General features: G+C 38.7%; 1 protein-coding gene and 1 long non-coding RNA gene across 6 annotated transcripts in view; one reads left to right on the top strand and one right to left on the bottom strand.

Annotated features, from left to right (window-relative positions):
• Nucleotides 1–11,210, top strand: part of ror2 (receptor tyrosine kinase-like orphan receptor 2) — a 419,702-nt gene that overhangs the window by 374,221 nt on the left and 34,271 nt on the right. For all 5 annotated transcript variants that reach the window (XM_043714229.1, XM_043714222.1, XM_043714214.1 and 2 more), the window contains 2 exons: nt 5,694–5,821; nt 8,355–8,669. In XM_043714229.1, coding sequence (XP_043570164.1) covers nt 5,694–5,821; nt 8,355–8,669 — 443 coding nt within the window. The remainder of the gene's footprint in view (nt 1–5,693; nt 5,822–8,354; nt 8,670–11,210) is intronic.
• LOC122561913 overlaps nt 8,442–11,210 on the bottom strand; it is a 37,114-nt gene continuing 34,345 nt past the window's right edge. Inside the window, exon 3 of the long non-coding RNA XR_006315147.1 lies at nt 8,442–8,518. This is a non-coding gene — a long non-coding RNA (uncharacterized LOC122561913). The remainder of the gene's footprint in view (nt 8,519–11,210) is intronic.

Below are 11,210 nucleotides of genomic sequence, written 5' to 3'. Positions count from 1 at the left end.
CCACCAATTGCCGTGGTGGGATTCGAATCTGATCTCCGCACCATGACCTGGTTCGCTGGATTAATAATCCAGATGGAAAAGTGCGAGGCCATCGCTTACCCAGCATCTCCAAGCAGCTCCATTGTCGATAGTGGATGTTGCAGTTGACATGGCTGCGTTTGAAGCACAGCTGTTTGAAAGGCAAATAAATATTTTGGCAAAAAACACCATCCTTCTTAATTTTGCATTTATTAGAGGTTTGAGGATCAGATGAGCGTTTAGCGAAAATGTCCTTCGTCATGAGTTATTAACAGATTTCATATCTGACAACAAATAATCAGCACAGGGAATCGTGTGCAGTCCATCATTGCAAATTGTTTAAAGTGAAACAGTGAAGAAGTCTTTATGTAGTAGTCGAGTGCTGTTCAAAAAGTACTTGGGGAACTGTGGACAGTTTGTCCGTCATTCATATGGAAAGGTCTCCATGCCACAGAGAGACAACATAAAGGAGTTTCACGAGATTAATCCCTGCGGTAATAAGACCATGAGGAGAGTGTGAAGGAAATAACCTTTATCGATAAAAAGAATAACAGGTGATTGCAATCAAACTTGAGGGTTAAAACCAACACAAGAATATCAAAACAAATGCCAACACAAGAATATCTGTTCGGGGCACAGATAGGCGGTTTTGTGGGAACGAGGGAGACTCACGTTTGGTATGTTGCCTCTCAGGTGCAAGGGTACGTGATGTCTCTGAGCTTCCAACCTAGCTCCCTGAAAGCCTGTCTAACATCCTCGGCACTCCTCCTACCTATGTCGTTGGTGCCAATATGGACCACGACTTCGGGCTGCTCCCCCTCCCCCTCCAGGACCCGGAAAACACAATCAGAGACATCACGTACCCTTGCACCTGGGAGGCAACATACCAAACGTAAATGTCGATTCTCCTGCTCCTTGGATGCTGCCTGACCTGCTGTGCTTTTCCAGCAACACATTTTCAGCTCTAATCTAGTTATCCTGCCAACTCTGGGTTTCCCGAGATTGTTGTGAGGATGGCTTGTCCATTCTGTCACAGCAAGGATTTCAAATAATAAAGGAGCACACCATGGTTCACTAGAATTTGGATTGTCCAGGCTGCATCAGCCACAGGAATGGAGAGGAGTACAGGGAAGACCGCCTGTCTCTGCCCCAGGTCCTGCAAGGTGATCTGGAAAGCAGCAGAAAGGTGAGCTCTCTCAAGGGTGAGAGGAAGAGAACTACATCTCCGATCAAGCAAGAATAGTTGCAAGTGATCAAGGAAGTCAGCAGTAGACGTTTGATCACTCTAACCTAGAGATGATTCGCTGTGGTTCCTGGATCTCAGGAGGGTATGACGTGTGAGTCGTGTGATACTGCCAGGCATTAAGCTTCACAGTACATTCTCCTGCATATCACAACATACTTTCCAGATCAACTAATTCCTTTCTCTCCAGGTATCTCAAACACTTTCTGAATAGACAAAACTCATTCTCACCCTCAATCTATTGTCCTCTTGTACCTATACCACACAGCCAGTTTTTAATCCAATGGCAAACTCTTTGGTGGCAATTGGGAATTCCTGGAAAAGAGGCACAGTTAGCAGGAGGCTGCTGCACAGATGTCTTGAGTAAACTGATCCTCTGCCTGTCACCCTTTAGTTGAAATCCTCCAGCTGGATTTCAGTGTTATCCCCTCTACCTTGTAGACAACAAAGTGGCTGAGGGGAAAGTAACTGGCATTGCTACAGCTTGAGCAGCTGGTTGTAGGTGGTCTATGATCTTGGCCACCATTAGAGCTGGAAAGTTGGCAGACTCACCAGGAGAATTGAACATCACTGAGGCAGGTCAGGGATGGATACTTGGTCAAACACCAGGTGTGACAGTGAAATTAATGACAGTGGACAAGAAAAAAGATTGAAATGGAAATCCTGTCAGAGAGAGGAACAGAACTTCTTTAAAGTGGGCATGCTTAGAGACGTGCACCAGTGAGCTAAAGGAACTGTGGATGCTGTAAATCAGGAAAAAAAAACGAAATTGCTGGAAAAGCTCAGCAGGTCTGGCAGCTTCTGTGGAGAGAAATCAGAGTTAACGTTTCATGTCCATTGACCCTTCCTCAGAACTTTAGGCTTTTATGAACAAGTCAACCAGGTTCCTTAAATTAACAAATAAATAACAAGTGTTTTGGAAAGAAAAACTCAATCAAGTGAAGATTTTTAGCAAAAGGTATTAATGCACACACTGCACACATAACCTCCGAGCCTCAGGAGAACAAATTAAAATTTCACACTATTGTCTTAAAAGTATTTTGACCAAGTAAGAGTTAAATTCAGGGAAAAAGAATTACAGATGTTCCAAATCCATACAAACTGTTAACATTGAAGTTTCTTCCAAGATCAGTTATGGATGGTTGAATTCTCTTTGCCTGGAGACAGAGGCATAGGTTCAAATAGTTTGTGTTTTGTGTAAATACTATACATTTTCTGCAGTAGCCAATGTCCTTTGATATTTCCATCCTGGGAAAGAGACTCCGAATGTCCACCTCTATACCATACCATGGCGCTCATCATTTTATATATTTCCATCTGGCCACCCCTCAGCCTCCAAAGCTTTAATGAAAACAATCTAAGTTTGTCTCTCCTTATAGCTAATACACTCTGTGACAATGCTGTCACTTTAAAGAGGTTATTTTGTTCTGGGTTTTTTTTTGAAGAGAGATTGCAAAGGCAGAGGTGCCGAAGTGGCTACTGAAGGCGGCTTAAGTCAATAATTTAGGAGTCCTTTAGATTTTATTTTTTTTTAAAAGTTGTAATAATAAAAGGGGAGTGGCCAGTTCTCACAGATCAGGCTTTCCAGTTTCTTTAGCTGTAGCAGTCAGGACCTGATTGGGTCTCAGAAGAGTTGGAGCTTCAGTAAATGATCCCTAACTTCTACTTTCTCTGAAATCTCTCTTGATCTTGTTTCTTTCTGAATTAGAGAACTGCCTGTAAGAATCTGTGTCTGAATTTATCTTTTTGCCAGGGGGTATGTTTATGTGATATTACTATATTGGCTACCTTCTTAAACTATTTTGAGAGGGGTCTGGTCTGGTCCATAACAACTCCAATCCAGGCAACATCCTGATAAACCTCTTTTACACCCTCTCCAAAACCTCCACGTCCTTCCTATAGTGCAGTAACCAGAACTGGGCACAGTACTCCAAACGTGGCCAAAGTCTTATATACTGTAGTTGCCATGATGTGGAGGTGCCAGTGCTGTCAGGTCAGTGACCCTGGTGATTGTGCAGATTGAAAGCTTTATTGTCACCTGTTCTGGTATTTTGTTTCCCTGTATGTAATTATCATAGTGTTAAATTGCAGATGTAACCTTCATGAAAATAAAAACAAGATGAAGTTTATTTTCTAAAAGCGGTTTGCTAAATTTTAAAGTTGCATTTGCATTTTCCAACTACATCATTATTTATAGTTTCCAGCCATCCGACTACTCCTTAGATGCGCGTGGAGGTGGCCCCAGATTTTCATGGCACTTTGTTTCACTGCATGATTAATTTTTTTTGACAAAGTGAGCCAACCATATCCACATTAAGGCTACAGGAGCAGGATAGCACCAGAGTATTGTGTGATGATTAGTTCACTTCTTGATGCCTGGAAGTGTCTCAATCATCTTTCTACAGGGCTTGTCAGACTTATGATTCACCATTTAACCTGGGTCAGCTCAAAGCTAAACACCATCTAAAACAAAGCAATTTTCTTGGATGTCACCACTGCTGAAATGGCATGTACTTCCTATCCAGTGAACTGCAGCAACTCACGTGCTTAGTTCAAAAAATGCTTCCCAGCCCGACAACCACTGACGCCAAATATGAAAATAAGTAGTAAAATGATGGGAATACCATCATCCATAAATTTTATGCTTCAGTCACATCATCCTGACTTATAATGTGTCATAGCTTCGTCATTGTTGCTGGATTGGTATATGTTAGCAAGAGTGGTATCACCACAAGGCCTACATCCTTTGAAAGGCAACAAGGAATGGGGAATTAATCATGCTTTGAGACATTGCCCATAATCTCTGAACAAATTAGAAGAAAAATTGCAAATACTAGGGTTCAGCTTTTTGCTATTGAGACAGGTAGTTCAATGACCAACTGAGTATAAATTGCTACTTTGTGCTATGTTTGCTCCAGGGAAATGAAGGAAGATGTTTGGCCTGTCACCCCAGAAGCAAAACATAAGTGACCACAAGGTGCTTATGTGGGTTGGTTAAAAGACTCACTTTTATTTTCTGGCAGTTTATCCCAGTGGTTTTGTCACATTTTAAGTCTTTACCCCTCACACCCCGTCATCCATTTGTCACTTTCTATGCCATCTTTGTGACCTCATGCTAATTTAGGAAACCTCATGTACCCAATCCTGGGGCCTCTCCATGGCCCTTGAGAACTTCTGTTCCAGTTTATCTCCAGAACCAATGACCTCAACAGCACAATGGTTTGCATGAGACTGCTTAGAAAATAATGTCCGTTCAGAATTTTCTGCAAACTGGTCTTCCTATCAACAATAACCACTTTTCTAGACTTGACTCCTCTTAACCCTAAGCAAATAATCAATTGATATGTTGTGCAACTTACAGCATTTTCTCTTTCTATTTGTGTAGCTTAATATTGACCTTGAATCTTCCCAAAAGTTGTTCCTGATAAGTGTGAAACATTTTTCTGAGGTACTTCAAAATTAGTAATAACGGTCACAAGATTATACAATTGATACTTTTTATTTACATTTTGCTGTTCCCTTTCTACCTCAAGTACAGTTACCTCAAGGAAATGCCCAGGTTTGGAACTATTTTGAGACTTCTCATATCATCTTCTATCTGACAAATGATAATATCCTCTCATAAATGACTGACATTCAGTAAACCTCAAGGGGAGAAACCACATCCTTGACTTTGGCACACATTTGATCACTATTATACTGGTGGCTTATATGAATTTTGGCTCTCAGTAATAACATTACTAAAATTGTTTTCAATTTACACTGCATATGTGCTGCACTGTTAGTTATTGACACACAGGTCTTAAACAAACAGTGCAAACTGAAAATAGGCATGCCATTTTTGTTAACTGTGGCTCACAGGAAGCCTCAGTAACATGTGGGTTTCTCTGCTTATAGCTGGCTATGCACAACCCTCACATTAAGAATTGCAACCTAGCATTGTTCTTGTATGGAGTAAAAGCAGCTTTAATTCAGCTCTCTTTTCCACCAACATGTACATTTTTCCTGAGTCCACAACTGAGAAAGCCACACCCCTGTCCTTGCTTTTGACTCCCAATGACACTGACCTGTAAATTCCTCCTCTTCCCCAAATTAAGTCATATCTTTTCTCTGGTGTAAGTCTTCGGCACTGCTACTTAGCTTGCAGCTTAAAACTTTCACAGATCGCTGCTGCTCACATTGGCTGCAGTCTTTGACTTCAGTGGCTTCAGGTAGGATTAGGAAATCTCTGCCCCAGGATTAACTGGTCAAGAGGACTGTCAGTTAACTGTTTAATCTGGCAATATGTCTCACTGGTGGGGCAGGGGTGTGTTGCTCTCAAACATGCCCAAAACCAGATACAGTAAGACAAAAATAAATCCAGTCATTTATCTTTTTGATATCCCGAACATGGTAGGTTTTAACTGCAACAAATTCAATTATGCCTTTGCAGTGATGAAGGCAATGAAGATGGATTCTGTCAGCCATACAGAGGAATTGCATGTGCTCGATTCATTGGAAATCAAAGCATTTATGTGGATTCCCTCCAAATGCAGGGAGAAATTGAAAACCGTATTACTGGTAGGCAGAAGAGCAATAAATGTTTGTACTATTCTTACTGAAAAGGGAACAAAGTCTTTTTAAAAATTTCATTTGGTTTTGCATGACAACCTCCTCGTTGTGTCATTTGAATATGTATAGACAAATTGTTTGATTTAATATTTTAAATGTATATTTATATAATTATGCATGCCACAGAAACTGAGTTTCAACATGTTCAAAGAAAGAGTCAACATTTTTTCATGATTATTCTGCACTTTAAGCACCAAACAATTATTGGTTGTTTAAATGCATTTAAATTATGTTAGAATGTCTTGGTAATCTATTTTAAAACAAATCCAACACACCTTTATTAGTGCCAGCTCATAAAGTAAAAGTTCCTTTAATCTTTGGTTCTTTGAAGATGAGCTGCCCAATTTAAAAGTTCACACAAAACACCATCAGAATTACCCAAGTTTTGTGTTTACCTCTTATAGCTATATATGCTGTATCCTTGTGATAATATCTGTCTCTGGATTTGACTTTCTGTCTACTAAGATTTTGATCAAGAGCAGTATCTCTGTCTTTTTCAGTGTAGATTGTGCAATTTTCTGTGACTAAACTATTGATTCCTGTATTTGCAACAAACATGTTTATGTGTGCTGCATGAGGGAACCATGGGCGAGATTAAAACAAAAGCAAATTAACAGTTGCTTTTTTTTAACTTTTTAATGTCAGTCTTTAAAAAAAAGAGCATAGTGTGAAACAGGCTGCCAATCTGCTGTTGTGTGTATTGTTATTGTCAAAGTCAAATATTATTTTTGCAGTACACTGACAAGAAAAATATAATATTATGTATATGATTGTTGCATCACATTTACCATCAAAATTCTGAAAAAATATGATTCATGTTCACAAACAATAAATTGTTGGAGGAGTCCTAAAAGATCAAATTTTTGCTTTGAAGTTAATACAATTACAAGGTCCCTACTCAAGCCAGATTTTCTGACCTATAAGGAGATTTAATGTTTGCGTAACCTCAGCTTTTCATTTGTTCCCATTATGTCTGAAATTGCTTTATAAAATTAATAGATAAAATGTAATTGTCTTTCTTTACTTTATTTCCTTTCTTTGTTTCAGTCTTTCATTAATTTCCATTTCTACAGTAATTTTCCTTCTCTGCCAGTATCACGTTATCCCTGCACATCCTCCCCAGTCTGTAGATCCTGAGTGAGAATTTACTAATGATACTGTAGCATCATTACAACTGCCATTACTCTCATTGCTGCTGCAATATTTGTGAAGATGCAGAACTTTATTTGTCACCATTTGAGTTGACTGAGAACCCTTAAATTAATACCAGAGAAATATATTTCAAATACATGTAGTGAGATGGGATTCCAAGTTAATTCTTAAATCGAGACATATAGCTCATTGAGAGTTTTCCTTCTAATTTCAGATTAATTTTACAAAAGCAAACTACTACAGATACTGGAAATCAGGTCATACACTGATCTAAGATGTTAACCTTATTCCCTTATTCCTCTATCCTCAAATACTTCCTGATGTTCTAAATATTTCCAGCATTCTCAGATTACTTTTCTTCAATAAGTTTATTAAAGATGTTGTTTTCTTGATTTATTCAACTTCCCGTATTTGAAATTCACAAATGTGTAGGATTTTCAAGTTCACAGCCAGTATGAATAAAGGGGCCCTTGTATCTCGTCAAACTTCATATTTGCTTCTTGTGGTATAGAGACCCCATGTGGCAAAGTGAAGTAATTTCTGTTCAGTAGATATTTAGGTTGTTTGTGACATAAAGAATGCAGAAATTAAACTTAAATGTGTGGAATTGTAGCATTTCAGAGAACAAAAATCTAAAGTTGCTGAACATGAAGCTACTGAATCTCTTAGGTAACAGTGGTGGATTATATTGCAGTACATTTCAATAGAATTGATCTGTTTGTAATATGCACCTACCATGCAAATTTTCAACAAAGGTAGGTAAGAATTCAGAGCTAGTTTGCTGTAAAATAATTTTTATTTTACTTTCTGCCAGGATCAAAACAAAATCTGTGGTGTCAAAACAAAATGAATTGTAGCTTAAGATCATTGGTGTTAAGGTTTCTAACATTAATAAAATAGAACAATTTGGTGAACAAATAGTGATATTCAGCCAATTTTGTATTCAACTTCAAAGTCACTATTTATATTTTAACTAAGGATTCCATTGGGTGGAACACATGCTAAATTGTAATATGTAAAAATAAAATCCTGTATATGCAGGTGTGTGCTTTATGCTTTCTTTTAATATTCATTAAAGAACTCTGGGATTTAGAACTAAATTCCAAACATTTTCCACATATTTTGGTGCGTCATTAAAATTTTCAATTTGAAGGTTAACATTATACACATTCATTACTTAAAATATAAGTTGTAGCTAGAATTATTTTAATCAAATTAAGTAAGGAATGTATAAAACTGGGACAAGTGATTTATTGTAATAGTGCCTTTGATAAATATTTGTTTTATATAGTAATGATTTATAAATCAACTATTGTGCTTTTCATTTCAGCTGCATTTACTATGATTGGTACTTCCACCCATCTCTCAGATCAGTGCTCACAATTTGCCATTCCATCTTTTTGTCACTTCGTGTTCCCCCTCTGCGATGACAGTTCCCGTCATCCCAAACCACGGGAATTATGCCGAGATGAATGCGAAGTTTTGGAAAATGATCTGTGTAGAACAGAATACATTATTGCAAGATCAAACCCACTCATTCTTATGCAGCTTCAGTTGCCAAACTGTGAGGATCTGCCACTGCCGGAAAGCCCAGAGGCTGCAAGCTGCATGAGAATTGGAATTCCTGTGGATAGGATTAACAGATGTAAGTATGAAAAAGATCTGGTTCGTTTTAACTAATCCCATCAGTCATCAGTCTCCTCTTGCACTCTCATTTAAAATATCATCCTTCAGATAACTAAATGTTCAGAGCATTGGAACACTAGCTCTGAGCTACTTCAAATTACTAATTAAATATGGTAGGCAGCACTTTCAAATGTCAGGAAGCAGAGCTTTCTAGGCTTGCAAAGCAGCAAATGTTCCTGACAGCTCCACACTCAATCACCACCCCTTACTCCCCCACACATCCACACCAAGTCCATTTATGTTTCGACAATATCAACAGTCTTAGAACAGTAACGTTATACCATCTAATAACAGTGCTTTGACCTGCTTAATCAGGATGCATTTGTGTTTCTCAAAGTACATAACTTTTAATTGATATTAAATAATTAAATAGCAATAGTTAGATTAGTTAATTCAGAGACCAATTGTGTCATCTCAAATGTTGCCTCAAAAGACAGATCTTTCATGAATATAGTTGATAAAGTCATTTTGATTTTCAGATATTTTGGCTCCATGTCAAAAGACTGTTATATTTTATTTAAAATGTGATACATACATTTGACTGCAAGTTGCTGCTATAGGAAAATGGAAACAGCTGTAGTCCATTCAATCAATTGAGCCCGTTCCTTCACTCAGTTAGACAATAGCAGATCTGCAGTTTAATTCCATCTAATAGCCTTGATACCATAACATCACACCTTTAAAAAAATCTATTGTTTATTTTATATATTTTCAATAAAACTAGACTCAATAAAACTAGAGTGTGGAGCTTTTGGAGTAGAGTGTTCTTGATTTCCACTATCCATTATGTGAAAACATTAATCCACACTTCCCTCTTGGAAAAATTGTGCTAATGTTTTCAGGTGTGCACCTGTGTTCTGGATTTCCCCACCAAGAGAAATAATTTCTCTTCATCTACTCCATTATCTACTTTACTATGCACCTCATTTACATCACCTAAATCTTCAACTTTCAAATTATTACAAGTGATGCCTATACCAACCTGTGATATGGATCCCCTTTTTCACTTCAGTAGCCTCCACATTTAAAAAGATCATCCCTTGCCATTTCCACCACAATGCCACTATTAAACATGTTTCCTCCTCTCCTGTCAGCATTCTAAAGGGACTGTTTCTTCTGGGATACCCTGGCCTACTCAATCACCCAACATCTTTTCCTGTCGCAACATCTAACACCTGCCTTTCACTTCTCTTCTCATTGACCAAGGTCCTGAAAAGTTTCCCCAGGTAAAGCAATAATTTACTTTTTCCACTGTAGTATACTGCATTTGTTGCTTTCCTCTATATTGGTGAGACTAAACACACATTGACTTGATGCTTTGTGAAATACCTATAGTCAGGACTCGAGCATGACAGCAACCTTTTAATTGTTTTGTTATTTTGATTCACCACCTTGCTGTCACACTCACATTTGTTTCCTCAATCTGTTGCAGTGTTCCATTGAAACTCAATGTAAGTTGGAGCAACAGCTTCTGATTCGGCACTTTACAGGCTTCTGTACAGTTCAGTTTTAGATCATAAACTTTGTCCTCCATTTCCCCTCAACAGCCAGTCTATATCATATATCTTTCACATATCTGAAAGCAAATATATATTTGCTTTCAAACAGAGCTGTACTTCATCCTGGTATTAACACTGTGAGAGATGGTAGTGTAATGGCAATGTCACTAGATCAGTAATCCAAAGTCCAGATGGATGTTTTGTTCACATGGATTCAAATCCCACCACAGCAGCAGTCTTCGAATTCACTTAATAAATCTGGAATTTAAAACTAATCTATTTTACCATAAAACTATCATCAATTGTAGTAAACAGTCCAACTGGGTCACTAATGCTATTCTGCAATCTTTACCTGATACATGTGACTTCAAACCTGCAGCAAAGTGGATGACTCTTAACTACCCTCTGGTGTGACCATAGCGGGCCACTCAGCTCAAGGGCTTTAGGAATGGGCAAAGCTGACTGGCCTGACCAGCGATGCCTACATCCCATGAAAGAAGAAAGATAAAAGAAAAAACTATGGATCAATGCTTTGCTTCTTTCTTGCAAATACTACCACTCATAGAATTCCCTACAGTGTGAATACAGGCCATTCAGCCCGTCAAATCCACACCAACCCTCTGAAAAGCATCCCATCCAGACCCATTCCCCAACCCAATCTCTGTAACCCATTACTAATCTACCTAGCCTGCACATCCCTGGATAATTTAGCATGGCCAGGGGGAGAGTTACCTGGACACTTTGTTTCAGGAGGCAGTCACATCTGGGAGATTAAGTAATTCACATCCAGTTAGTGATCAGGGACGTCAGAGTGTGACTGTAAGTGAGGCAGGTAGGGGGAACCTGAGTTCAGGAATGCAGGAGCCTCAGCCCTTGACCTTGTCCAACAGGTATGAGATTCCTGCTCCTTGTACTGATGAGGAAAAGGGCTCTGGACAGGATGAGCCAGCTGACCACGGCACCATGGTGCAGAAGGCCATTCAAGAGGGGGGAGCAAAAAG

The sequence above is a fragment of the Chiloscyllium plagiosum genome, chromosome 2, assembly GCF_004010195.1.
Source record: "Chiloscyllium plagiosum isolate BGI_BamShark_2017 chromosome 2, ASM401019v2, whole genome shotgun sequence".
Taxonomy (NCBI): Eukaryota; Metazoa; Chordata; class Chondrichthyes; order Orectolobiformes; family Hemiscylliidae; genus Chiloscyllium; species Chiloscyllium plagiosum.
This window is presented reverse-complemented; position numbering and strand designations above follow the sequence as displayed.